This window comes from Plecotus auritus, assembly GCF_963455305.1.
Source record: "Plecotus auritus genome assembly, chromosome: 9".
Classification (NCBI taxonomy): Eukaryota; Metazoa; Chordata; class Mammalia; order Chiroptera; family Vespertilionidae; genus Plecotus; species Plecotus auritus.
Window position 1 is genome coordinate 154591729 of NC_137783.1, and position 27614 is coordinate 154619342.

At 66.0% G+C, this 27614-nt stretch overlaps 2 protein-coding genes across 3 annotated transcripts in view; both read left to right on the forward strand.

The window, feature by feature from the left end:
- EPS8L2 (EPS8 signaling adaptor L2) overlaps positions 1-11395 on the forward strand; it is a 26449-nt gene extending 15054 nt beyond the window's left edge. Inside the window, exons 5-21 of one of the 2 annotated variants that reach the window (XM_080641801.1) lie at positions 3171-3337; positions 4617-4766; positions 5308-5387; positions 5466-5608; positions 5694-5767; positions 6076-6202; positions 6304-6392; positions 6586-6660; positions 6756-6904; positions 7038-7170; positions 7306-7427; positions 8633-8738; positions 9347-9463; positions 9714-9786; positions 9906-10086; positions 10240-10372; positions 10494-11395. In XM_080641801.1, coding sequence (XP_080497927.1) covers positions 3194-3337; positions 4617-4766; positions 5308-5387; positions 5466-5608; positions 5694-5767; positions 6076-6202; positions 6304-6392; positions 6586-6660; positions 6756-6904; positions 7038-7170; positions 7306-7427; positions 8633-8738; positions 9347-9463; positions 9714-9786; positions 9906-10086; positions 10240-10372; positions 10494-10577 — 1980 coding nt within the window. In that variant the 5' untranslated portion in view covers positions 3171-3193 and the 3' untranslated portion in view covers positions 10578-11395. The remainder of the gene's footprint in view (positions 1-3170; positions 3338-4616; positions 4767-5307; positions 5388-5465; positions 5609-5693; positions 5768-6075; positions 6203-6303; positions 6393-6585; positions 6661-6755; positions 6905-7037; positions 7171-7305; positions 7428-8632; positions 8739-9346; positions 9464-9713; positions 9787-9905; positions 10087-10239; positions 10373-10493) is intronic. The other variant, XM_080641800.1, reaches the window with a different exon arrangement.
- An 8629-nt stretch (positions 11396-20024) lies between these two features.
- On the forward strand, positions 20025-27201 carry TALDO1 (transaldolase 1). Its single transcript, XM_080641183.1, has 8 exons — positions 20025-20517; positions 23259-23382; positions 24485-24592; positions 24781-24912; positions 26132-26307; positions 26390-26587; positions 26732-26877; positions 27008-27201. Exons 1-8 carry the CDS (start codon positions 20421-20423, stop codon positions 27038-27040), a joined length of 1014 nt encoding a protein of 337 aa, XP_080497309.1. The 5' UTR covers positions 20025-20420; the 3' UTR covers positions 27041-27201.
- Positions 27202-27614: the final 413 nt, after the last annotated feature.

The window sequence follows — 27614 nt, forward strand, 5'->3', positions numbered from 1 at the left end:
ACCCAGGACCCTTTGGTCTGCAGGCCAACGCTCTATCCACTGAGCCAAACCGGCTAGGGGGGGGAGGTTTTGATTATGAGTTTTCTTTCCTGCCTGTGAGGTCTGTAGTGATGTCCCCTCGTCACGGATCATTTCTCTCTCTTTTTTCTTGGTCAGTCTTGGGAGGGCGTTGTCAATCTCACCCACCTTTCCAGAACAATATCTCACCCACCTTTCCAGAACAAGTTCGGGGCTACGCTGGCTGGTTTTCCTCCGTTGTTCGTCTTGTTTGCGAGCTTGTTAGTTCTGTTCATTTCCTACTTCCACTTCCTTGGGGGCTTTATCTGTGGTTTTCTCTTCTTGAGGAGAACGCTTAAGTCTTTGAAGTTCAGTCTTCCTTCTTGGCTGACATGTTCCCTGAACCCGTAAAGAGCGACGTAAGCTATCCCCCAAGCTTTGGAGAGCGTGTGTTGTTAGAACACAGTTCAGAGTGCAGTTGACCCTTGACAGAAATGGGTTTGAACTGTGTGAGTGCACTTATACGTGGAATTTTTTCAATAAATACGTATTTTCTCTTCCTACGATTTTTCTTAACATTTTCTTCTCTTGCTGACTTTATTGTAAGGATACAATATGTAATACTATGTAACACACAGAATATGCGTTAACGGACACTATTTATGTGATCCGTAAGACTTCCAGTCAACAGTAGGCGATGGGTAGTTAAGTTTTGGGGGAGTCAAAAGTTACATTCTGATTTTTTCCTTTTTCTTTTTCTTTTGTTTTTTTTCTTTTATACTCAGATGTTTTATACTCAGATGTTTTATACTCAGATGTTTTATACTCAGATGTTTTAATGCCACATGTTGCTCAAGGGTCACCTGTACTTTCTGGTTTTCCTCGTGACTTCTTTGACCCCTGGGTTGTTTAGAAGCGTGCTGCTTAATTTCCAATTGTTTGGGGGTTTTCCAGTCATCTTTGTTATTCATTTCTAATTCCATTCCGTTATGGCCTGAGAACGTACTCATATGGTTTGACTCATTGCAGTTTATTCTTTTTGGGCCCGCAGCGCCGTTTGGTTTGGTTAGGTTTGGTTTGGTTCGGTTTGGTTTGGTTCGGTTCAGGTTTGGTTCGGTTTGGTTCGGTTCGGTTTGGTTTGGTTCAGTTTGGTTTGATTTGGTTCGGTTCGGTTTGGTTTGGTTTGGTGAGGCTGGGTTTGGTTTGGTTTGGTTTGGTTTGGTTTGGTTTGGTGAGGCTGGGTTTGGTTCAGTTTGGTTCGGTTTGGTTTGGTTCAGTTTAGTTCAGTTTGGTTTGGTTTGGTTCAGTTTGGTTCGGTTTGGTTTGGTTTGGTTTGGTGAGGCTGGGTTTGGTTCAGTTTGGTTTGGTTTGGTTTGGTTTGGTTTGGTGAGGCTGGGTTTGGTTCAGTTTGGTTTGGTTTGGTTTGGTTCGGTTTGGTTTGGTTTGGTTCGGTTTGGTTTGGTTCGGTTTGGTTCAGTTTGGTTTGGTTTGGTTTAGTAAGGCTGGGTTTTGCTAACAGATGGGCTGCCTTCTAGCCCCTTGTGCGCTTCTGCCCCACTTACCTCTCTAACCGGCGGGGGGACGCGGGGTCGGGCCAGCCTGTCACCACTCACGGGTCTGCCGTGGCACCTGCGCCGGCGGCTCTCCACGTGCCTGGCTCCCCGCACAGGGCACACCCACCAAGGACTCGTCAGTCCTGGCCCACAGGCGAGGTTAAAACGTTCAGGTGGGATTTACTCCTGAGCATGGTCTCGGGGCTCAGCGGGCACAGCTCTCATCCAGCGGGAGAGCTACGGGTGTCTGTGAGGAAGCCACGGGCCTGTCTGCCCGCCGGCTCTCTGTTCATCCTCCTGCCAGAGGCTGCTGAGGTGCGAGTCCTTTCCTTGTTTATCTCCTTACGGGCCTGCCGTCGGTCGGTGCCCTCGCGATCACACTCGCTGCTCCCAGAGTCAGGCCCGTCGTGGTGATGCGTAGCCCTGGCGATGTTCAGTGGGGAGAGCGTCGGCCCACGGACGGCAGGGTCTCGGGTTCGATTCCGGTCATTCTGGTCAAGGGCACGTTCCCTGGCTGTAGGCTTGATCGCTGGCTCCGGGTCGGGGCACGTGCAGGAGGCAGCCCGTCGATGTGTCTCTCTGTCTCCCCCCTTCCCTCCCTCTCCTGAGGGGTAACACTGCCCTTTCTTTACATTAAGACGTTAGCCTCGCCGATCTGCTGCGTCGATGCTTTCCCACTTTACTTGTCACTTTGCCTGCGGTGTTCTTCCCAGGAAGAAGTGCTTTTTATATTTGTACTAAGTCCCAGAGATGGGTGCTTTCTTCGGCGCCCCTGGATTTTCTTCCCTGTGCGGGAGCCCCCTCGGGAAGAAGGCCTTTCTGAGGTGATCAGGAACCATCCAGTGCTTTCTCCCACGCCTTCACGGGGCCCTGTCCTACGGTTAAGTCTCAACTGTCTGGAGTCGGTGTCCCTGTCCATCCAGCTGTTCCGGGGCGGGGGGGCTGGCAAGGGGAGGGTTAGGCTGGGCAAGGGTCCCCAGGGTGCCGCCCTGGACGCTCACTGGTCCCTGGCGCCGAGGCCTGCTGTGTGCGGCGCTGCCCCAGCCCCGGGGGCACAGAGGGAAGCGGCCGCCAGACTCCCTGGCCGCTCGCAGGAAGCACAAAGGATGTCACCTAAGATGACATCAGCTCCTGATGAATGAAACCAAGGCCGGTGTGGCTCAGTGGTTGGGCGTCGACCTATGAACCAGGAGGTCGAGGTTCGATTCCAGGTCAGGGCACAAGCCCGGGGTGCAGGTTCACTCCCCAGTGGGGGGCGTGCAGGAGGCAGCCGATCGGTGATTCTCTCATCATTGATGTTTCTCTCTGCCCCGCTCTCCCGTCCTCTCTGAGATCAATAAAAACATTTAAAAACAAAAGCCCAAGGCCGGGCAGGGGAGGGCCCTGTCTGAGCTGGGAAGGCGGGAGGTGGGGCGCAGACAGTGCGGAGGCCTGTGGGGAGCCCACCGGGCGGGGGGGTGGGGGTGGTGGGTGAGGGCAGCGGGGCTCAGACATCCACAGGCCGCAGTGGAGACGCCCCGGGGCGGCTGCGCCTTGTCAGGCCCCAGGCAGGTGCTTCTCCCAGGCCCCGGGCGTGGCCTCTGGGCCCTGGGCGTGGCCCCCGGGGGGCTCTGTCCCCAGTGACCCGCTGCCGCACGTTCATCATGGACAAGAGCGAGGCCATTGTGTCCGTGGACGACGCCATCCGGAAGCTGGTGCAGCTGAGCTCCAAGGAGAAGATCTGGACGCAGGAGATGCTGCTGCAGGTCAACGACCAGGCGCTGCGGCTGCTGGACATGGAGTCCCAGGTGGGCCCCGGGCGGGGGGCGGGCAGAGGCACAGCGGGCCGCCGGCAGGGGCGGGACCGGGCCCGGAGGGTGTGTGTGTGTGTGTGTGTGTGTGTGTGTCTCTGTGTGTGTGTGTCTGTGTGTGTGTGTCTGTGTGTGTGTGTGTCTGTGTGTGTGTGAGTGTGTGTGTGTCTGTGTGTCTGTGTGTGTGTCTGTGTGTGTGTGTGTCTGTGTGTGTGTCTGTGTGTGTATGTGTGTGTATGTGTCTGTGTGTGTGTGAGTGTGTGTGTGTGTGTGTGTCTGTGTGTGTGTCTGTGTGTGTGTCTGTGTGTGTGTCTGTGTGTGTGTGTGTCTGTGTGTGTGTCTCTGTGTGTGTGTGTCTGTGTGTGTGTCTGTGTGTGTGTGTCTGTGTGTGTGTGTCTGTGTCTGTGTGTCTGTGTGTGTCTGTGTGTGTTGTGTTGTGTGTGGTGTGTCTGTGTGTCTCTGTGTGTGTGTGTGTATGTGTCTGTGTGTGTGTGTGTGTGTGTGTGTGTGTGTGTGTGTGTGTGTGTGTGAAGGGCAGGCTGGCAGCGAGGACTGGCGGGGGAGAGCCCAGGCACCACACACAGGGCTGCCTCCGCCTCTGCAGGGGCCTGTGCTCAGGGGTTGAGCTTCTGCCCAAGAACCCAGGGTCCACGGCTCAGTCCCAGTCAGGGCACCGGCCCGGGTTGTGGGCTGGATCCCCAGGGTGGGGTGTGCCGGAGGGCAGCAGATCCATGCTTCACTCTCTCCTCCTCCCTTCTTCTCTTAAACTCCATAAAAACACTTTTTTAAATATATTTTATTGATTTTTCACAGAGAGGCAGGGAGAGGGATAGAGAGTTAGAAACATCGATGAGAGAGAGACATCCATCAGCTGCCTCCTGCACACCTCCCACTGGGGATGTGCCCGCAACCAAGGTACATGCCCTTGACCGGAATCGAACCTGGGACCTTTCAGTCCGCAGGCCGACGCTCTATCCACTGAGCCACACCGGTCAGGGCCACACTTTTTTTAAAGAGCCTGTTCACAGGCTGTGCCCGCCTGGGCACTGGGTCCGGGTCTGTGTCCATCTGCGGCCACGGCTCCGGGACCCACGTCCCTGGAGTTCCCCGGGGGCTGCCCTGGCACGGGCTCCAGGCGCTGGGCCCACGCGTCCCGCCCACGCCCTGGCGCTGTGTGTTCCTCGGGCCCAGCCCGTGTTTGAGCTGCGTCTGGGGCTCATGGCCGTGGGCCCGGCCGGGGCCCTGGGCGCCTGGTCCGAGCCGCCTGGTCCCGCAGGAGGAGCTGGAGAACTTCCCGCTGCCCACCGTGCGGCACAGCCAGACGGTGCTGAACCAGCTGCGCTACCCGTCCGTGCTGCTGCTGGTGTGCCAGACTCGGAGCAGAGCAAGCCGGGACATCCACTTCTTCCACTGCGACGAGGTGGAGGTGAGCGCGGGGGGGGGGGGGGGGGGGGGAGGGGAGCGCTGGGGGGGAGGGGAGCGGCTGAGGGGGGAGGTGAGCGCTGGGGGGGAGGGGAGCGGCTGGGGGGGAGGGGAGCGCTGGGGGTGGAGGTGAGTGGCTGAGAGGGGAGGGGAGCGGCTGGGGGGGGAGGGGAGCAGCTGGGGGGAGAGGTGAGCGGCTGGGGGGGAGGTGAGTGGCTGGGGGGGGAGGGAGCGGCTGGGGGGAGGGGAGCGCTGGGGGTGGAGGTGAGTGGCTGTGGGGAGGTGAGCGGCTGGGGGGGGAGGTGAGCTGCTGGGGGGGGGAGGTGAGCGGCTGGGGGGAGGTGAGCGGCTGGGGGGGGAGGTGGGCCATGGGGGAGGTGAGTGGCTTGGGGGGGGGTGAGTGGCTGGGGGGGAGGTGGGCCATGGGGGGGGAGGTGGGCCATGGGGGAAGTGAGTGGCTTGGGGGGGAGGTGAGTGGCTGTGGGGGGAGGTGGGCCATGGGGGAGGTCGCGCGGCCCCGGGAGCCAGCCTGACCGTCCCCACAGGCGGAGCTGGTGCATGAGGACATCGAGAGCGCGCTGGCCGACTGCCGCCTGGGGAAGAAGATGCGGCCCCAGACCCTCAAGTAGGTGTGGGCCGAAGCGGGAGGGACGGGGAGGGCCACCCCGGGAGGGCTGGCGGTGAGCGCCTGTTCCCACCCCAGGGGCCACCAGGAGAAGATCCGGCAGCGGCTGTCGGTGCTGCCTCCCCGCCAGGGCCCAGCCCCGGTGCCCTTCCGGCCCTACGCCCAGAGCTCCTCGCCCCCCAAGAACCGAGTGGGCCCGCCCGTGCCGCCCAGCGAGCCAGGTGGGCCAAGGGGCTGGGCTGGAGGGACGCGGTCTGGTCTCCGGGGGCTCAGTAGGCGGCAGCTCTGCTCCCCTCCCCGCTCCAGGCTACCGCTCCCAGGAGGCAGCGGACGAGGAGCCCCCGCGAGCCGTGCTGGCCCAGAGGATAGAGAAGGAAACGGTGGGTCTCGGCCTGAGGGCGCCCCTCCCCCCTGCACCACCCTCCCCCCTGCAGCCTGCACCCACCTCTCCCCCTGCACCCACCCCTCCCCCTGCACCCACCTCTCCCCCCTGCAGCCTGCACCACCCCTCCCCCCTGCACCCACCCCTCCCCCTGCACCCACCCCTCCCCCTGCACCCACCCCTCCCCCCTGCACCCACCCCTCCCCCCTGCACCCTCCCCTCCCCCCTGCACCCTCCCCTCCCCCCTGCACCCTCCCCTCCCCAGGCCGGGGTGCCTGGCCGACGCTGCCCCTGCTCTGACCGCAGCAAATCCTCAACTGCGCCCTGGACGACATCGAGTGGTTCGTGGCGCGGCTGCAGAAGGCGGCCGAGGCTTTCAAGCAGCTGAACCAGCGCAAGAAGGGGAAGAAGAAGGGGAAGAAGGGCCCGGCAGGTGCGGCCGCGGGCGCGGAGGGGCTGCGTGGGGCTGGGGAGGCCGCTGGGCACGGCGACCCGAGGCCAGGCTCACGCCCCCCCCCCACCCCCCCGTTGCAGAGGGTGTCCTCACGCTGCGGGCGCGGCCGCCCTCCGAGGCCGAGTTCGTTGACTGTTTCCAGAAAACCAAGCTGGCCATCAACCTGCTGGTGAGGCCCGCGGCCCACCCTGCGTGTCCTCTGTGCCCCGCGGAGGGCGGAGGGCGGAGGGCGGAGGGCGGAGGGCGGAGGGCGGAGGGCGGAGGGCGGAGGGTTAGGGTCCCGCCCTCCGCCCAGGGTTAGGGTCCCGCCCTCCGCCCAGCGCGGCCGCCCTGTGCTCACTGGCGCCCCCTCCCGCCCGCAGGCCAAGCTGCAGAAGCACATCCAGAACCCGAGCGCCGCTGAGCTGGTCCACTTCCTCTTCGGGCCGCTGGACCTGGTGCCGGGGCGCGGGGCGGGCGCGGGGGGCGGGGCTGAGGGCGGGGCGGGGCGGGCCCCCCGGTGTGATCCCCTCTGAACCCCACTGTGCCCCAGATCGTCAGCACCTGTGGTGGCCCCGACATCGCTCGCTCTGTGCTCAGCCCCCTGCTCTCCCGAGACGCCGTGGGCTTCCTGCGGGGCCACCTTGTCCCCAAGGAGATGGCGCTGTGGGACTCCCTGGGGGAGACGTGGACCCGGCCCCGGTACAGCGGCATGGGGCAGGGAAGCACGGGGAGGGGGTGCAGACGGGGGGGGGGGCCAGGCTCAGCTGGCGGTTCTAGGCGGGGCGTTCTGGTGGGTGGGCCTGGCTCACCCCAGATCCCCCCCCACCCCCAGCTCCGAGTGGCCTCGGGAGCCACAGCTGCTCCTCTACGTGCCCAAGTTCCACAGCGGCTGGGAGCCCCCGCTGGACGTGCTGAGGGAGGCCCCCTGGGAAGTGGAGGGACTGGCCGCTGCCCCTGGCGACGAGGTCAGAGCACCCGCCCACCCGGTGGCCCTCGGCCGCCCCCGCCTCCTCCCCCCTGCAGCTCTTCCCCCCACCCCGCCCCTCCCTCCTGGCCCGGCCCCTCCCGACTCCAAGCCCCGGTGGCCCTCTCCCCCGCAGCCCACCTCGCCCACTCCCGCGGGCCGGCTGTCCTTCCGAAACTCCCTGAAGCAGAACCTCGTGTCTGAGCCCACAGCCCCCGGAGACGGCCTCCCCTCCGTCAGCTCCCCGCATGCGCACAGGTAAGCGCCCCTCTAGGGAGGGGGTGTGGCACTCACCCTCCAAAACAGAGGCTCTGGGTCGCTGCCACCAGGGGGCAGCAAATGCCTGGCTCACTGGCCCAAAACAGCACTTCTCCCACTGGAACCGGGTTTTCCCTCCAACTTTGGGGTGTCAATCTCAGTGGCAATGACCGAAGCCGCCCCAGACTCACACCCTCCGGCATCGCGGCCTCTCGTTCTCCTCTTGGTGGTGGTGCAGCGTCGTGGTTAGACATTTCCGGAGCTTCAGGGGGTTCCCAGCCCCTGTCCCCTGCTGGGGTGGACTGAGACCCACCCTCAGAGGCGCAGGAGGCGGCCTAGGCTCTGGGTCCCCCTCCCCCGCCCCCTCCCCCAACACACACACACACACACACACACATCTGGAAAGACCGCATCCCTCAGGCCCAGGATCTGCCTGGAGCTTGTACCCTGCCAGACCCCGGGGTTCAGCTTCAGGAGGGGCGGCCCCAAATCCACGCTTCCCCCAGTGTGCCTCCCTCTGCCCAGCACCAGCCACGGCCCGGCCAGGGCCACGCGTGAAGAAACATGTTCCTCCTTCCACCGGGCTGGCCCGCCCCGTCCACCCCCGCCAAGGCTCTGGGGGGCACTCCAGCCTCAAACGCCTGCCTCCCTCCCTCGTGTCTGGAGGCCACACCTGGATGAGGGAGGCACCTGATGATGGGGGGCCAGGGTGGACCAGGACGGGGGACTGGGCTGGGCGATAAAGGCTGCTCAGTGCTGAGGTCAGGATCCGCCCAGAGCCCCCCGTACCCCTGCAGCCCACGGGCGTCCTCTGCTTGGAGCTCAGGCACTGTCCCTCCCTCCTGGGCAGCTGCTTTCCAGAGATGGCTGTGACCTTGTCACTGGGTGCACGCCTGGCCGTGGTCTCCCCAGGGGGCCGGGCCTGGAGACCCCTGAGGTGGCTTGGGTCGGGGCCGGCCGTGCTATGCCCACGGCGCCTGGGTCCCACCGGCCTCCACCCCGCCGCCGCACCCCCACCTCCGCACAGGGCCCCCCCACTCTCGATGCTCTGGGGCTGTCACAGTTTCCATTCCCGCTGCGAGCACGCTCTCCACTGCAGCCTTGGCGAGAACGGGAGGCAGCCGCACACCCAGAGCTGCTCCCAGCCGGCCTGGGGCCAGGAGACCACCGCCAGGCCTGGCCTCAGCCGCTCTTGCTCCACGCAGGGGCTACGAACCCACGCCAGCCATGGCCAAGTACGTCAAGGTTCTCTACGACTTCACCGCCCGCAACGCCAACGAGCTATCGGTGCTCAGGGACGAGGTCCTGGAGGTGCGAGGGGCTGGCGGGAGGGGACTGCGCGGGGGGGGGCGGGGGGCAGATCCATGACCCTGGGACCGGCTTGGCTGCCACCCTTTCGCCAGGGCCCTCCCCCTCCTACCCCTGGGCTCCAGCCTGGATCCAAGCAGACACTGCATGAGGGGACCCCCCCCCTCAGGCCTCGAGTGGCACAGGGCGCCTGTGCGGGTTCAGGACAGAGGGTGGGCGCTCCCTGTGCCGACTGGGGGAACCTCCGACCCAGCAGGGCCTTGTCGTCCATGCCCACCTCTGGGGCCCCTCTGGGCACCATCTGGGTTTGGTGCCAACCCTAAATCTGGGTCACCCGCCAGGGGAGGAAAGTGGAGCGAGCTGAGGGTGATCTATATCCGCAGCCAGCACTGGGGCACCTCGCTCAGCGCGGGGCTGTGGGCGGGCCCGGCACCCGGAGAAGGTGTGACTGTCCCCTTGGGATTTGGCGGGCTCAGGGGAGACGCTAGAGCTCCTCTGGACCATGTGCACAGAGGGGCTCCCCCGTGCTCCCAGCACTCCACTTCCCGTGGCTGAGGGCAGGTGGGGCCTGCTGGTGGGTGACAGTGGGTGACCGTGGGGGGCGCCCGCAGGTGCTGGAGGATGGGCACCAGTGGTGGAAGCTGCGCAGCCGCAGCGGCCAGGCTGGCTACGTGCCCCGCAACATCCTGGATGAGATCCCGGCGGAGGAAGCCGGCGCCCCCCACGAGGTGACAGTGATGGGGGGTGAGCGGCTCTGCTGTCCCACCACAGCTGGGCCGAGGGGGTGGGGGGTGGGGGGTGCATGGGCCTCAGGGAGGGACCCCCTCTACCCCTGGAGTCCTCGCTGCAGGGGCTCCAAGGTCTGGCCCCAGGCCGGTTGGGGGGCTGGACAGGTCTTGGGAGGGAAGGGGGCGGGGTTCCTGCTGGGAGGGAGATGAGTGACAGATAGGCTCCGCCCCTGTCTTCCCCCACTTCCAGGCTGGTCTGAAATACTGGGGTCCTGCCAGCCCCACCCACAAGCTACCCTCAAGCTTCACCGGAAACAAAGAAGGTGAGGGGGGCGGGGGCGGGGGCAGAGCCACCTGGGGCGGGAGGGGAGCCGGGGCGGGAGGGGAGCCGGGGCTGGAGGGGAGCCCGGGCCCAGGGCGGCCTGACCCGCCGGCCCCGCAGAGCTCATCCACCACATGGACGAGGTCAACGACGAGCTGGTCAAGAAGATCAGCCACATCAAGACGCAGCCGCAGCGGCACTTCCGCGTGGAGCGCAGCCAGCCCGTGCACCTGCCGCTCACCTACGAGTCCGGCCCCGACGAGGTGCGCGCTTGGCTGGAAGCCAAGGCCTTCAGCGCCAGGTGCGTGGGCGGGCGGCGGGCGGCGCCGCAGGTGGCCCAGGGCGCGGGGTGGCCCGGGGTGCTGGGTGCAGGGTGGGCGAGGCCGCCACGCCCGCCCGGGCCCGCCTTCACTCCGCCCTGCCCCGCCGTCCCCTCCCCGCGCCTGTCCTGCAGGATCGTGGACAACCTGGGCATCCTGACGGGGCCCCAGCTCTTCTCGCTGAACAAGGACGAGCTGAAGAAGGTGTGCGGGGAGGAGGGCATCCGCGTGTACAGCCAGCTCAGCGTGCAGAAGGCGGTCCTGGAGGTGAGCCGCGCCCCGCCTCCCCGCCCCCGCCCCCCGCCCCCCGCCCCGCCCCGCCTGCTCCCGGGCCTGAGGGCGGGGCCTGAGGGGCCTCCGAGGCTGAGGCCGCCCCCTGCCGCCCTAGAAGCAGCAAGGAGGGTCGGAGCTGGAGGAACTCATGAGCAAGTTCCATTCCAAGAACCAGAAGAGGCTGGAGGGTGACAGCTAGGCCTGGCCGGGAGCACCCGCCGCGGCCGGCGGCGCCCACCCCGCGTGGAGTATTATTTTTGTATGTGTGTGTATTTTGTACCGGGGACACCGAGGGCGCGCGCTGCTGGCGGCCCCTGCACCCGGCGGGGGCCAGCTCACCTGCCTCCTGCCCACGGCCTGTCCTTGGGCTCAGCAACGCCGCCCACACTCACCGCCTGCCCAAGGCCCACCTCAGCCAAACTTGCCGCCTGGAGGTGCCAGCCCCTCCCAGCTCTCCCCCACCTCTCCCCGAGGCCACGGGACCGCCCTCGCCGCTGGCCTCCTCCATCCACAAGGGGTCCCTGGGACTGGGCCTCTGCCCCTGCCCCACTCGCATGACCGCTCACTTCCCCACCCACTGGTACCCCCTGTAACCCTCCCTCCGCGGCCATGGGCCAGAGGGCGGCAGACCTCAGCCACCCAGCCATCCTGCCCGCCCGGGTAGTGCCCACAGCACCCACCCTGTGCTCTGCTCCCCGGGTGGCCAGCGGGGTGCTGTACCCCCTGCACCATTTCAAGAAGCAGGTGCGGACTGGACTCACCCAAGCACTGGCCTTGGACATCCCACCCCGCCCCCACTGCCCACACCCCCACTGCCCACACCCCCACTGCCCACACCTCCGCCCCGTCCCTGAAGCAGAGCCCAAGAAAGGAACTTCTCTGGCCCGTCTCAGGCCAGCCTCGCCCTGCGTGCTGTACAGGGGCCTGGGAGGCCTGGAGCCCTGGACTCTGCAGACCACACCCCAGAACTGAGAGCCACACTCCGAGGCCCTGACATTAAACCAGTTTTCTCCTCGCAGCCCCGCGTCTGTCTCCTGGAGGTGGGGGGTCACTGTGGGTGAAGGCCCGTGAAGTTGCACCTTAGTAAGAGCTAGCGGGCAGGGGCAGGCTGGCCAGGCAGGCAGTGGAGGCCCCACATCAGGCCGCTCACCCTGACCCTGGTCGGGAGCCCTGGGAGACCCTCCCCTTCACACAATCCAAGAGGCCCCTGGCGACATGCCTGGGAGGTGAGAGGTTGAGCGGGTTCCTGCCCACAAGGCCCAAAGACTGTCACCCAAGACAGGGCGGGAGCGGTGGGAGCCAGGTCTGCCAGAGCTCAGGTGGGTGGGGAGCACGGGGCCTGAGTCAGAGGAGCAAGAAGCTAAGCTGAGGGTGCAGGGGGGCGGGGGGCTGAAGGGGGGTCAGCTGCGATCGCGTCGGTGCAGGAGCCAGAGGGCGCCAAGGGCTGCACTCCCAGGCACCTGACCACCGGGCCAGCGCCCCACCCTTGGAGGAGGCCGCCGCGCCCTCTGCTGGCGACTCTGCGTGTTGCAGCGCGTGCGGCCAGGGGCGCCCTAGCGCCTGTCTGCTGGCGGGGCGTCCTGACCTGCGTGGTTCCAAAGAAGCCGGTGGAGCCGCCTGGGTCAGGGTCTCCAGAGGGCTCTGGGCTGGGCGGGTGACCGCGGGGAACTCGGGTGCAGAGGGCAGCCGGGGCCGGGCAGGGCTGACTTGGGAGGGTGACCCGGCTGCTGGACCATCAGGACGGGACCAGTCCCCAGGTCCAGGACGGGACCAGTCCCACCATCAGGACAGGACCAGTCTCAGTCTGGAAAGCTCCACGTGGCTGGGACCGGCCACACCGGGCCAGTCCAGCCACACCCGGCCAGTCCGCAGCGGCTCCTCAGGGGCTGGAGGTGTCTGGCCCGTCAGGGCCACTGAAGCTTGACCATCACGGCCCATCCCCCCAGGAAAGGAAGGACCCCCTCCAGGCCAGAGAAGAAGCTCGGGCCTCACCCTGGCCGGTGTGGCTCAGTGGATAGAGCGTCAGCCTGTGGACTGAAGGGTCTGGGTTCAATTCCAGTCAAGGGCACATGCCCGGGTTGCAGGCTCGATCCCCAATGGGGGGCGTGCAGGAGGCAGCCGATCCATGATTCTTTCTCATCATGGATGTTTCTATCTCTCCCTGCCTCTCCCTTCCTCCCTGAAATCGATAAGAATATATTTCCAACAAAAGGAGAAGTTCTGGCCTCCGAGCCTGGGCAGGCCCCTGTGGACAGGGCGGTGGCCCCCAGGGGGGAAGGGGCGGCATGGGGCAATGTCCCTCCCTCGGGAACCCACAGATCCCACCCATCGGGAACCACCAGGAGGTACCCGGCAAGGCCTCCCCCACCCACCCTACTAGGCTGAGCCCTCCCTCAGAGTGGGGTGGGCACCCCGGCTCCACTGCTCTGAATGGGGCTCTGCTGGCCCAGGGGTGCCCACCCACCCACCCAGCAGGGCTCCCCCGTCACCAGCACGGTCTGGGCTTGGGGCCGCTGCCTCTGGGCTGGGGTGCTGAGCTCTGTGAGCCCCAGAACCTGACCTGCTTCCTGGGTTCAGGTGGAGCTGGGCCCGTTTCAAGTTCCTAACCACTCCCCCCCGCCGCCCCCGCCCCGATGCAGACCGCAGGGGCAGAGGGTCCGGTGGCGCCGCCCAGGGGGACGGGGCTGCAGACAGGCGACCGGGCCGAGGAGGGTCCGCACCGGGTGAGTGCCCGCTCTGTGCCAGCTGCGCTCAGCAGATGCTGCAGGAACAAGGCCCGCCTGTGTTGGGGACAGGCCTGTCTTTGTGGTACCCCCCCCCCCCCGGGTGGCTCTAATGCCTCGCCTCCCCCCGACAGGGGCCTTGGCCCCACACCCACCCCAGCCTGCCCAGAGGCGAGAGGGCTCCAGGCTGTTTGGGGAGAGCTTTCCCTTTTTTTCTTCTTAAGAACTTCCCGCCCCGCTGGCAGCTCAGGGGTTGAGCGTCGACCTAGGAACCAGGAGGTCAGGGTTCGATTCCCAGTCAGGACACGTGCCCTGGGTTGCAGGTTCGATCCCCAGTGGGGGTGTGCAGGGGGCAACCAGTCGACGATTCTCTCTCATCAATGATGTTTCTCTCTCTCTTCCTCTCTGACGTCAATAAGAATATATTTAAAAATAATAATAATCTCTTTTCATAGGAAATATGCTCTGTGCATGTTGAATGCTGGCTCTCCAAATGCCACCGGTGACTGCGCGTGGCTCCCCGAGGGCCTGCGTGGGGAGTGAGGGGCGGGGGGGGGGGCCTTTGCAGGCTTGAGGTCTGCGTGGGGAGTGAGGGGCGGCGGGGGGGGGCCTTTGCAGGCTTGAGGTCTGCGTGGGGAGTGAGGGGCGGCGGGGGGGGGGGGCCTTTGCAGGCTTGAGGTCTGCGTGGGGAGTGAGGGGCGGGGGGGGTCTTTGCAGGCTTGAGGTCTGCGTGGGGAGTGAGGGGCTGCGGGGGGTGGGGGGCTTTTGCAGGCTTGAGGACTGCGTGGGGAGTGAGGGGCGGAGGGGGGGGGGCCTTTGCAGGCTTGAGGTCTGCGTGGGGAGTGAGGGGCGGGGGGGGGAGGCCTTTGCAGGCTTGAGGTCTGCGTGGGGAGTGAGGGGCGGCGGGGGGGGGCCTTTGCATGCTTGAGGTCTGCGTGGGGAGTGAGGGGCCGGGGGGGGCCTTTGCAGGCTTGAGGTCTGTGTGGGGAGTGAGGGGCGGGGGGGGTCTTTGCAGGCTTGAGGTCTGCGTGGGGAGTGAGGGGCTGCGGGGGGTGGGGGGGCTTTTGCAGGCTTGAGGACTGCGTGGGGAGTGAGGAGCGGAGGGGGGGGGGCCTTTGCAGGCTTGAGGTCTGCGTGGGGAGTGAGGGGCAGGGGGGGGCCTTTGCAGGCTTGAGGTCTGCGTGGGGAGTGAGGGGCGGGGCGGGGGGGGCCTTTGCAGGCTTGAGGTCTGCGTGGGGAGTGAGGGGCGGGGCGGGGGGGGGCCTTTGCAGGCTTGAGGTCTGCGTGGGGAGTGAGGAGCGGAGGGGGGGGGCTTTTGCAGGCTTGAGGTCTGCGTGGGGAGTGAGGGGCGGGGGGGGGCCTTTGCAGGCTTGAGGTCTGCGTGGGGAGTGAGGGGCGGGGGGGGGCCTTTGCAGGCTTGAGGACTGGCCGACGGCAGACGTTCTGTGCTCAGAAAATGGCATCTCGGGGCGGAAGTGGGTTCAGCGTCGCTGGGCCGTTGCGCTGTCCCCCGAGGGCCGTGGGCCCCGCTGAGGAAGGTCCCGAGACCGAGGCATTGCACCCCTTCTTCCTGGGTGTTGCGGGGCCGCCTACGCGGGGGGGCTCGCTGTTCCAGCCCCAGGCTGGCGCGTCGTCCAATGCCGCTCCTGCCGCTCCTGCCGCTCCTGCCGCTCCTGCTGCGGGACACGCCCATGGAGGGCCCCGCACGCCAAGTCCTCGCCGTGACCTTTCGGGTCTGCCACTCGCTCATGGAGACGCTGCAGCGGAGTCGCGGGTCAGCAGGGCCGGCCAGGAGCGGGCGCTGGGGGTGCTCAGGCTGGTCCTCAGGAAGAGGCCACGGAAGCCAACGTCCCGAGTGGGGACAGGGCCCGCCGAGCGGTGCTGGCCTAGTCAGTGCCCCCCCACCCCCGCGGCCCTGTTCCTGAGGGGCGTCCCCAGGACCCTTCATGGGTTCCCCCTGGGGGCGTGGGACTGGGGAGAGCTGGGGGGGTGCCACGGGAGAGCCGCGGGGAGTGGGCACCGTGCCACTTAGGGCTGGCGCGTGGCAGGAAGGCGATGCGCGCAAAGATCACCCGCAGGCGCGCCCCGCCGGTGCCAGGGGTCAGAGCGTCAGCCCGGCAGCGAAGGGTCCAGGGCTTGATTCCCGGTGAAGGGCACATCTTGGGTACCGGGTTGGGGTTCGCTCCCTGCCCCGGTGGGGCCTGTGTGGGAGGCAACCAGTCGATGGCCGCATCCCGGGGTGAGGACTGACATCCGGGGTGAGCACTGACACCCGGGGTGAGCACTGACATCCGGGGTGAGGACTGACATCCGGGGTGAGGACTGACACCCGGGGTGAGCACTGACATCCGGGGTGAGCACTGACATCCGGGGTGAGCACTGACATCCGGGGTGAGGACTGACATCCGGGGTGAGGACTGACATCCGGGGTGAGCACTGACATCCGGGGTGAGGACTGACATCCGGGGTGAGGACTGACATCCGGGGTGAGCACTGACATCCGGGGGTGAGCACTGACATCCGGGGTGAGCACTGACATCCGGGGTGAGGACTGACATCCGGGGTGAGCACTGACATCCGGGGTGAGCACTGACATCCGGGGTGAGGACTGACATCCGGGGTGAGCACTGACATCCGGGGTGAGCGCTGACATCCGGGGTGAGGACTGACATCCGGGGTGAGCACTGACATCCTGGGTGAGCACTGACATCCGGGGTGAGGACTGAGATCCGGGGTGAGCACTGACATCCGGGGTGAGCACTGACATCCGGGGTGAGCGCTGACATCCGGGGTGAGGACTGACATCCGGGTGAGCACTGACATCCGGGGTGAGGACTGACATCCGGGGTGAGCACTGACATCCGGGGTGAGCACTGACATCCGGGTGAGGACTGATATCCGGGGTGAGGACTGACATCCCGGGGTGAGGACTGACATCCGGGGTGAGGACTGACATCCGGGGTGAGCACTGACATCGGGGTGAGGACTGACATCCGGGGTGAGCACTGACATCCGGGGTGAGCACTGACATCCGGGGTGAGCACTGACATCCGGGGTGAGGACTGACATCCAGGGTGAGCACTGACATCCGGGGTGAGGACTGACATCCGGGGTGAGCACTGACATCCGGGGTGAGCACTGACATCCGGGGTGAGGACTGACATCCGGGGTGAGCACTGACAAAACAATAATAATGACAAAGGAAATCCACAGCCGCGAGGGGGCAGCAATGAGAGCTCTCCTGCGGGTGGAGGTCTGGGAAGGGTCGCTCAGCGGGGCGGGGTCCTCAGGGGAGAGCATCTACCCCTCGGGGCGGGTCCTGGGGGAGAGCACCTACCCCTCGGGGCGGGTCCTCAGGGGAGAGCACCTACCCCTCGGGGCGGGTCCTCAGGGGAGAGCACCTACCCCTCGGGGCGGGTCCTCAGGGGAGAGCACCTACCCCTCGGGGCGGGTCCTCAGGGGAGAGCACCTACCCCTCGGGGCGGGTCCTCAGGGGAGAGCATCTACCCCTCGGGGCGGGTCCTCAGGGGAGAGCACCTACCCCTCGGGGCGGGTCCTCAGGGGAGAGCACCTACCCCTCGGGGCGGGTCCTCAGGGGAGAGCATCTACCCCTCGGGGCGGGTCCTCAGGGGAGAGCATCTACCCCTCGGGGCGGGTCCTCAGGGGAGAGCATCTACCCCTCGGGGCGGGTCCTCAGGGGAGAGCATCTACCCCTCGGGGCGGGTCCTCAGGGGAGAGCATCTACCCCTCGGGGCGGGTCCTCAGGGGAGAGCATCTACCCCTCGGGGCGGGTCCTCGGGGGAGAGCATCTACCCCTCGGGGCGGGTCCTCGGGGGAGAGCATCTACCCCTCGGGGCGGGTCCTCGGGGGAGAGCATCTACCCCTCGGGGCGGGTCCTCGGGGAGAGCATCTACCCCTGGGGGCGGGGTCCTCGGGGAGAGCATCTACCCCTCGGGGCGGGTCCTCGGGGAGAGCATCTACCCCTGGGGGCGGGGTCCTCGGGGAGAGCATCTACGGAGGAAGGAAGGAAGGAAGGCGCGGCCAGTTCTGTGAACAGCAAACACGCACCCTCCGGCCTACGAAACCGAGTCCCGGGCCCCTGCCACTCACATCCCGCCTGCCCCCCAAAGCAATGCTGCTGACTGTGGGGTTCACCCCTCCCTGAGCGCCTCCATCTCCCCAGCCTGCTGCCTCCCGGGTGCTGGCCCGGTCCCGTGTGTGTCTTTACCGGACGGTTTAACTCTATGACAGGAAGTTGAAGCAAGTCTCACTGTCCCCTCCCAGGCTGCAAACCACCACCATCTCCAGAACTTTCCAAACGGAAGGAAACTCTGTCCCCATTAAACACTCACTGCCCCTCCCCTTCCCAGCCCCGCCACCTGCTTCCTGTCTGTGGATCTGACTTGGGGACCTCCTCTGAGCGGGTCCCACAGGTCTGTCCCCCTGGGTCTGGCTTATTCCCTCGGCACAGCGGCCTCCCGTCCGTCCGTCCGGGGGCAGGCGGCAGGGTCCCTTCCTCTTCGAGGCGGGGAGAGCCGTGTGTGGAACACCGCCAGCACCCCGTTCCAGTGTGCAGGTCTCCCCCACACCGAGCAAGCTGGTGCCCTACATTCACCTCCACCCACACGGCGACCCGGAAACCCTCAGACCCCGCAGGCCAGGGGCTCGGTCCCGCAAGACTGCCCCCCCAGATGCCAACCGCAGCCAGCTGCGAACCCCAGGCTCCCAGGACGCCCCCTCGGGTTCCCTCGCGGGGTCTCGGGCTGTGACTGCTCACTGGAAGGGGCCGTCAGGGCGGCGGGCCCTGCGCTGCTGAGCCGGCGGCCTCCTGGATGCCGTGTCCCGCCCCACGCGGGCGGCAAACCACAGCGAGCGGCCCGCGGGGTGGCCTGAGCCCACAGCTGTGCGCAGACGGAGCGGTGGCCGTCCCGCCGTGACCAGAGCGGCCTGCATGGCCTTCTCTCTGCTGTCCACTCTTACTTCGCGTTTCTCTTTCCCTGCAAGGAGCGTGTGCGTGTTTCCATGTTTTACTCTGCTGGGAAACGGGGCTGTCTGGTTGCTGAATCTGTCATCAAGGACCTGACTCCAGCCTGGCCGGTGTGGCGCAGTGGTTGCGCGGCGTCCTATGCACCGAGAGGTCACAGGTTCGATTCCTGGTCGGGGCCTGTGCAGGGCTGCAGACTCGATCCCCAGTAGGGGGCGTGCAGGAGGCAGCCGATCCACGTCTCTCTCTCTCTCCCCTCCTCTCTCTCTAAAACCCACTAAAAACATCTATGTGTTTCAGGACGTGAATCTCCCCAAGGGGAGAAGGGCCTTTGTTGCGTTGTCTGCAGGTTCGAGTCTGGCTGAAATTCATCATGTAGACGAGGCTGCTCTGTTGATCCGATTCTGTTCCTTTCCTCCTCGTTATTAAGCTCTGCACCTGCTGCCTGTGAACCCGGACCCCCCGCTGTGCCCTCTGCTGTGAGTGACAGCACCTGGCGGGGTCCCTCCGGCACCGAGGGGCTCGGGGCTCGGTGAGGACACGGACAGCGGGTCCGCGCTGCTGCCAGGGAAAGCTCTCCGCCCAGAGGGGAATGACCAACACTGATGGAGGCTTTTGTTTTATCTTAAAACATGTTTTTATTGTTTATTAGAGGGAGGGAGGGAGGGACAGGGAGAGGAACGCTGGCTGCCTTCTGCACCGGGAACCGAACCCGAAACCTGGGTGTGTGCCTTGACCGGGAATTGACCGGTGACGGGCGGGCAATCCTCAGCCTCTGCAGCCCTTTGTCCTGTTCACCTGACTCAGCACCCGCCCCACACCTTTGCCCAGGCCCAGCTCCGCTCCCTTCCTCGTCAAGGTGGCCTCCATCTCGCCACATTCCGGGGCGAAACCCCACCCCCTCACCCACCCAGAGACACAGGAGGGGCAGGAGGCTGAACCCACAGCCACACCCAGGTTGGTGCCTCTCCCGCTCCCGGGCTGCCCAACACCCTGCCTCCTGCCCATCGCCCCTCCCCTCTCGGCTCCCGGACCGGCTCCCTCAGCCAGCCCTGAACAAGCCGCGGTCAGCCAGCCTCCGCGTGCCACCAGCAGCCTGCGCACCTGCCCCGTCTGTGCCCAGGTCTACTCCTGGCCCCCCCCCGTCCCCCCTAACATCTTGGAGGGTGACAAAGGCCACCTTTGCACCAGTGCCCTGGACCCCAGCCACTGCCCTCCAGGGACCTGCTGAGCACCCCTCTCCTCTCCTGCCCCCCCACAAACACCCAGTCATTTCCCTCCCGCCACCGCCTGCTCCCTTCGCAGCGAACCTCCGAAGGGTGGGAAGTGTGCCTCCACTCCTTCTCCCTGCCACCCTCCAGGCAGCTGCCCTGGCCTGGTCAGCCCTGAGCCCCCTCTTCCCCTGGGGTCTGGTTCTCCCACTCCCACGGCCCCTCCCTGGCTGACTGTCTCCTGGGCCCCTGCCACACACATGCCTGGCAGAGGTCTGATCCAGGGCGTATGAAGAACCCGTCAGATGGAAGTGTTTCCCATGACTGCTCCGGTGCCTGAAACCTCGGGCCCCTGTGAACTTGGTGCTGCTCAGCAGCTGCCCATCCGAATCCCAGGCAGGGAAGGCCTGGCGCCGGCCTGGGGGCTCCGGACCTGCCGCAGACGCTGAAACCGCAGCCTGGTCTCCCGCCCTCACCTCTCGGGCCCTTCCCAGGCACCGAGCACGCCTGACCCCAGGAGGGCGGCCAGGCAGGCCTGCGGGGAGCAGGTGCGCCGGGAAGGGGCGGGCAGAGACTTAAGCCCAGGCCCGCAGGCGCACGGTCAGTGTCAACGGACAGAGGCCCTTTTCGTGGTCTGCGGCCGAGGGCTGGGGGTCAAGCCACGGCCCAGATGAAGGTCCCGCGGGGCGTTTGCAGAGGCGGGAGGTGACGCGGCGCCCTCTGAGACGCCGCTGGGTGGGGCGCACCGCTGGGTGGGGGCGCACCGCTTTGGGGGGGCGCACTGCTCCAGGGTGTCCCATCCAGGGTGTCCCATCCAGGGTGTCCCATCCAGGGTGTCCCATCAGGGTGTCCCATCCAGGCTGCAGGCTGCGTGCGCCCAGGACGTGCCGCCCACGTTGGCCGCTCGCCTCCCCGCGTCCTGCCCGCATTTCACCAGGGACAGCGTGGGGCCCGGGACCCCCGCCCCAGCGACAGCTGCTCCGGGGGCGGGGTTTCAGGCTCAGGGGCGTGGTTCCCCTCCGGGGCGGGGCCTCGCCCGCTTCCCGCGCCGCTCCGATTGGCCGGCGGCCTGGGCGGGGCCCGCGGGGCATTGTGGGCCGCCGCGCTGCCTCCGCCGTCTCGCCATGTCGGGCTCCCCGGTAAAGCGGCAGAGGATGGAGAGCGTCCTGGACCAGCTCAAGCAGTTCACCACCGTGGTGGCCGACACGGGCGACTTCCACGGTGAGGCGCGGCCCGAGTGTGGGCGCCTGCGGGGGCCTGCGGGGGCGTGGACGCCGAGACGGCTGCTCCGGGCCCCGCTGCCCCGCTCCAGACCCCGCTGCCCCGCTCCGGGCCCCGCTGCCCCCCCCCCGGGCCCCGCAGCCCCGCTCCAGGCCGGCTCCCGGGGTGCAGGACACGGGGCGCCCGCGGCCGGGAGACGCGGCCGGAGCGGCCGGGGCGGGAGGGCGGGAGGGCGGGGCCCGGAGCGGAGCGCACAGTCTGAACCCCGCCCCTGCCGGGCGCCCCCGCCGCCAGGTGCGAAGGCCCGGAGTCCGCGGGGGTCGGGTTGCGAAGGCTCCGGGTTGGGGAGGGTCCGAGGTGGACCTGGAGCCGCTCCCGCGGCACCGGGCGGCTTTGTTCCGCGCGTGTTGACCGCTCGGCAGGGCAGACTGAGCGCGGGCCCAGGACGGCCGCACCTGCGCTGGCGCCGCCTGTTGCACCCTCCGCGCCCGCCCGGGACGCGGGCCGTGCGTGGCGGGAGCTGGAGCAGGGCTGGAACCCGTGCGCTGGCCCAGCGAGGGCCGTGCTGGGGCCACTGAGACTCAATCGTTCACTGCGGAGGCCCAGCGTGCGGGGTTACCCGGTCGGTCCTCAGTGGGTCCCCGGCAGAACCTCCCTCTTCCCCGGAACGTCAGGGCCCCGGGGCGCTCGTGGGTGTGCGTGCCGCGGGCGCACAAGGAAGTGGCTGCCTCTTTTCTGCTTTCTCATGGTGACTGGAGAAACGGCCTCATTCCTTTGGGTGACGATGAGTGAGCGGTTTTCAGAGGATTGTTTATCCAGCAGAACCTCCCAGTGAGGAAGCTCATTGGGGCGCCGCGGGCAGCCTGTGGGCTTGGCAGCAGCACGTTAGCCGTCAGACCAGCGGCGCGGGTCTCCTTGCCATCCCGCCCTGTGGCCAGACCTCGAGGCCAGAGCTGAGCGGTGGCTGCGTGTTGCCCTGCGCAGCTTCTTCCCTCCCGCGCTCCGAGGAATGTCGGACTGCGGCCAGGACTGTGGCCGGGGGCAGCCGGGCCTGTGTTGTGACCTGCGCAGCCCTAGCCGGTTACACCTGCTGGAGAGTGCTTGCTGGTTTTCTTTTAAAATATCTAAACCCGGTTACTGACGTTTTCGGTGAGCAGTAACTGTAACAATACTGTACATCCGGTGTTGCAGGGTAGCTGCGGGCCTTTGTCTCCTGGTCATTGTCTGAAGTGAAGGTTCTCACCTTTCCCCGGGGGTGGGGGGGGAGGCCTCTGTCTAGACCAGTGCCCTCCCAGTCTGCATCCACTTCAGGGTCCGGGCACCTGAAGCTCATCTGTTGAATCCCTGACGGGTCTTTCAATGTGGTTAAAAGTCAGCGCTACCGCTGAAACCGGTGTGGCTCAGTGGATAGAGCGTCGGCCTGCGGACTGAAAGGTCCCAGGTTTGATTCTGGTCAAGGGCATGTACCTCGGTTGTGGGCACATCCCCAGTAGGGGGTGTGCAGGAGGCAGCTGATCGATGTTTCTCTCTCATCGATGTTTCTAGCTCTCTATCCCTCTCCCTTCCTCTCTGTAAAACATCAATAAAATATATTTAAAAAAAAAAAAAAGTCAGCGCTACCAAGGCATCCTTCTACACGAGGAGAGGCACTGTCTTCAGGCACCGCCTGTGGGTTTCCCTGTGCAAGCGCCACTCCTGAGCACTGTTTCCTAACGCGTTATTTAGAAACAGACGTACGGATGTTGCAAGATCAGCCCATAGAGGCCCTGGAGCCCGTGGCCCAGCGCCCCGCCGTGGGGCCACCCTGTGTGCCCATGGTGTGGTGTCAGAACCGGAACCTGGCACCTGCACCGTCCTGTTAGCATGCTCACCGCGTTCACCAGTTTCAGCTGCATGGGGGGGGCCTTCGCTGTGCGGGTTATGACACCTGTAGATTTCTGTGGGCCCCGGGACAGTTAGGACACAGCGGGCCGTGGCCAGGGCCATCTCCCTGGTCTCCTGAGAGCCACCCCTGTTCCTGCCGGCCCCTGATCTTTCTCCATCTCCGTGGTGTTGTCATCAAATACTCATTTGCTCAATAAACTCCCAGAGTGGCCCACTGGCCTGGAATCCCGGCCTGGGTGCCTGGGGGTTAGGAGAGAGTGGTTTAAAGGAGAAAGCAAGCAGTCGTTGATCCAGTGATCCGGGTCCCGCACTGTCGCTGGCGCTGCGGGGAAGCAGGGCGCCCTCTGCTGTCCGAACATCCCAGCTGCCTCCCTCCCCACCCAGCAGTGAAGTCAGCCCTTGCGGGCACCCCCATCTCTGGCGCTTGACTTGCTGGTGGTCCTGTCCCTGTGCAGACCGCTGCCTCTGGCCAGCCTCGGGGTGGGGGGACATAGGTGTGAAGCGTGGCTAACCTCGGCTTGGAAAACAGTTTGGTTTTGCTAACCCTCACCCGAGGGAATCCCATTGGTTTTTAGAGAGGGTGGAAGGGCGGGGGAGAGACAGAGAGAAACATCCATGTGAGACACATTGATTAGCTGCCTCCGCACGCGTCCCGACCCGGGGATCGAACCTGCAACCACGGTACGTGCCCTTGACTGGAATCAAACCAGAGACCCTTCAGTCTGCGGGCAACGCTCTGTCCACTGAGCCACCCCGGCCGGGGCGGAAACACTCGCGTGTGTCTAGGGCTCAGAGGAAAACTGTCACAGACTCGGCGGGACACGAGCCGTAATTCCTTTCTCTCAAACTCTCTCTAGCCATCGACCAGTACAAGCCCCAGGATGCCACCACCAACCCGTCCCTGATCCTGGCTGCGGCGCAGATGCCCGCCTACCAGGAGCTGGTGGAGGAGGCCATCGCCTACGGCAAGAAGCTGGGCGGGTGAGTTCGGGGTCCCCGGGTGAGTTCGGGGTCCCCGGGTGAGTTCGGGGTCCCCGGGTGAGTTCGGGGTCCCCGAGCCAGTGGTGTGGCTGGGGGCCCCAGGCTGGTCCACTCGTCCCCCACGCTGAGCGTCAGTTCTGTGATGGCCCGTTCGGTGGTGTCTTTGAACAGCTGCTCAGAGTACAATTCACTCTTAGGGACACGGCCCGGCCCCTTGGGGTCCTTCATGCCGTGATGCAGCCGTCGCCACAGTCCGGTCCCAGAACGCTCCCTGCTGCCCCTGTGGTCGGTCCTGCTCCCGCCCCAGGCCACACGCAGCGGCGGGCTCCATAGATGTGCCCTTCCTAGGTGCCGTTTTTCATGCTCACCAGGGTGAGCCGTGGGGAACAGTGGCCCCTGGCTGGGATGCCCGGGGGCGTGCGGTGTGCAGCCTGCTCTGTGCCCGCGTCTGCCCTGCCCCCCACCTTAGCCGGCTTCGCTTTCCCTTCCCTCGTGGGCTGGTCTCCCGCCCTGGGTACCAGCCAGGCCTGGATGCTCCTGGAATTGAGTGATGAGACGGTGCCTTCGTCGCTCACAGGCCTCTGCCTCGTGCAGCTGCCCCAGGTTCTGACTGTGACACGCCGGCTTGAGGCCTCTGCGTGCACTTGACTCGTCTGCCCAGGCGCCTCCAAAGAGATGTTTTTCATGGCGGGACGTGGCGGTGGCGTGGTGACGGCCCCACCACAGTGAACGGCTTCATGCCCTGAGCTGTGCGCCCCGAGGTTATGGTGGTGACTCTCCTGTGTGTGTATTCACCGGGACAAACGCGTTCTTAAGAACGAAGGGCCAGCCCGGCCGGCCTGGCTCAGGGGCGGAGCGTCGACCTAGGAGCCAGGAGGTCAGGGTTCGATTCCCGGTCAGGGCACAGGCCCCGGTTGCAGGTTCGATCCCCCATGGGGGGCGTGCAGGAGGCAGCCGGCCAGTGGTTCTCTCACCAATAAAAACCTACTTAAACAAAGAAAGGGAAGAAGCTGCCGTGGGAGGGTTCTCCCAGGAACAGTTTGTTGTCTAGAACGCGGGACACTCACCTAACAAGTCACCAGCCCGTTTCCCTGGATTTCAGGTCACAGGAAGAACAGATTCAAAATGCGACCGATAAGCTTTATGTGCTGTTTGGAGCAGAAATACTGAAGAAGATTCCAGGCCGCGTGTCCACGGAAGTCGATGCCAGGTAAGGGCGTGGGCGGGCGGGGCAGCAGCTTCTTGGTCCGCGACCGGCCAGGCCTGGCTCCCTGCCCCACCTGCCGGCAGCCGTGCTCTGGCGTCACAGAGGGCAGGCGGTCGGGAGCCGGGGCACCGCTGCCGCTTGCTCGTCCTTGGCGCCCTCGGCGCCCCTCACCGCGGCCCCGGCTCTTCCAGGCTCTCCTTTGACAAGGACGCCATGGTGGCCCGAGCCCTGCGCCTCATCGAGCTCTACAAGGACGCCGGCGTCAGCAAGGACCGGATTCTGATCAAGCTGTCGTCCACCTGGGAAGGAATTCAGGCTGGAAAGTAAGTGTCCCCCGCCCCCTCCCGGGGGGCGGGCATGGCCCAGATGACAGGGCCAGGTGTGTCTAGGACCAGGTCCCAAGGTCCTGCTGGGTGACCCTCAGAAACGAGTGTCCGTGAGACCCCACAGGCGGGTCATCCGCGTCCTCACCGGGCGCTCACCGTCCGCAGGCAGATCCTCTTAGGCCTGGTGGAGGCGGAGGTGTGAGGCCTGGAGGCCGACCCTCTGGTGGAGGCGGAGGTGTGAGGCCTGGAGGCCGACCCTCTGGTGGAGGCGGAGGTGTGAGGCCTGGAGGCCGACCCTCTTGTGTCAGCTGCAGCCCCGCCCTGCGACGGCTCTCCACTCTGCTGCCTGTTCTGGGCGTCTCACACGGGTGGGCTCAGGACACGTGGCCTCTCCCGTGGCATGTTTCCAGGGCTCACCCTGTGGCAGTCGGGGCTGCGTCCCTCCCTTTCAAATCCAATGTCCCGCTGTGTGCGTGCTGCCTTTTCTGTGTCCGTTCATCCTGTGTGGACACGTGGTTGTGCGGCCGTGTCATCGCTCCTGGGCACATACTCGGTCACCTGGCCGGTCACTGTGGCCGTTGGAGGGACGGCACTGCTTCTTGTGCGTGTGGGCCATTCACCACCCCATGTGGCCACACGGTGGAGCCCTTCAAACTGCTCCGTGGTGGGAATTTGTGGCCGCAGGAGCCAGAGCAGAGGTCCAGCTGTCACAGCCCTTGTCCCGCCCACATGACAGTGGCCATTGCCCTGTCCTCAGGACTCGGCCCCAGAATGTCGCGGTGGACTGACGGGCTGCGGCAGGGCGGGCTGGGGAGGGTGAGAGTGGCAAAGGAGGCTGTGGCTCCGGGTGAGAGGCAGGCAGCACTGTGGCCTGAGATGACAGCTGGGGTCCAGCCCCAGGCGGTTCCGGCTGAGGGGAGGGACCGAGGGCCCGTGCTGGTGCAGGTGCTGGCCGGGGACCCCTCGCCTCTGTCCATTTGTAACTGGGTTTGAGGGGAAATGAGTGGGTCAGCGGCAGCCCGTCGGCCAGGGAGCCGGAGCCAGGGAGCCGGGGGGCCGGGGCAGGGAGCCGGGGGGCCAGGGCCAGGGAGCCGGGGGGGCGGGGCCGGGGGGCCGGGGCCAGGGAGCCGGGGCCAGGGAGCCGGGGCCAGGGAGCCAGGGGGCGGGGCCAGGGAGCCGGGGCAGAGAGCCGGGGTGAGCCGTGTGCGTCCCGCAGGGAGCTGGAGGAGCGGCACGGCATCCATTGCAACATGACGCTGCTCTTCTCCTTCGCCCAGGCCGTGGCCTGCGCCGAGGCGGGCGTGACGCTCATCTCCCCCTTCGTGGGGCGCATCCTCGACTGGCACGTGGCCAACACGGACAAGAAGTCCTACGAGCCCCAGGAGGACCCTGGTGAGCGGCCCCGGGGGCCCCAGGGCAGGTGCGAGGTGGGCAGGGCGGCGGGCGCAGTGCTGACCGCTGGGCCTTCCTCCAGGAGTGCAGAGCGTCACCAAGATCTACAACTACTACAAGAAGTTTGGCTACAAGACCATCGTCATGGGCGCCTCCTTCCGCAACACGGGCGAGATCAAGGCGCTGGCAGGCTGCGACTTCCTCACCATCTCGCCCAAGCTGCTGGGCGAGCTGCTCAAGGACAGCAGCAAGCTGGTGCCCGCGCTGTCGGCCAAGGCGGGTGAGGCCCGGCCCCGGCCCGCTGGGGGCTGCCTGCGCCTCGGTTCCAGGGGGCGGGGGCGGGGCTGGGAGGGCACGGGGCGGCCCGGGCGGGCGGGGCGGGATGGCAGCGCGGGCGGGTGTGGAGGGCCTGCTCCTGTCCCAGCCCAGGCCAGCGCCCTGGAGAAGGTGCACCTGGACGAGAAGGCCTTCCGCTGGCTGCACAACGAGGACCAGATGGCCGTGGAGAAGCTCTCGGACGGCATCCGCAAGTTCGCTGCCGACGCGGTGAAGCTGGAGCGGGTGCTGGCGGTGAGTGCCCGGGCGAGCTGGGCAGAGCTGGCACTTCTGTGGGACCCTGGGTGTGCCGCCGGACCCATGGGCGGTGTGGGCCCACAGAGGGAGCCTGACACCCCTCTCCTGGCCCCCCCTCCACTTGCAGGACCGCATGTTCAGCGCGGAGAACGGGAAGTAGCCGGGCCGGGCCGCAGACCAGTGCTGGCTCTGGGTTTGCGTCTGATTGCACAAGTCCGGTGACGAATCTTTCATTTTTTACAATTTGGAGCAGGGACGGATCATGGGCTTCTGATTTGGTGTGAAATTCTGCCTAATGCATTAAAGCAGCTGTTTTCGGTGCCACGCTTCATTTCCTGGCGGCCCGGGCCCCTCGGCGCCAGTTGCCCAGCCACCAGCTACAGCCTGGGCCCAGCCAAGACGGGCAGCGCTGTCTGCCTGCCTGCTGCTGGGTGGGGACCCACCGGAGCCCTTCCTGTGCCCAGATCCCTTGATGGGGCCAAGGGCTGTGCTGGGCCCCTGGGCTGTGCCCATTGCTGCCTGCTGCCTTGTGTGTGGCTTGGTGAACTGAGGCCCTGACCAGGCGGGTGGGCCAGTGGCGCCACCTGGTGGGGCAGCTCAGCACAGCAGCACTGGTCCATCTAACCCGGGGTGTCCGGGATGCGTCCTGAGACCTGGAGGTGGGTGCAGCTCGGAGAACACACTAGGGCGCTGTTTGGACTTTGGGCACCAAGTGCTGCACTGGGAAGGGCCTG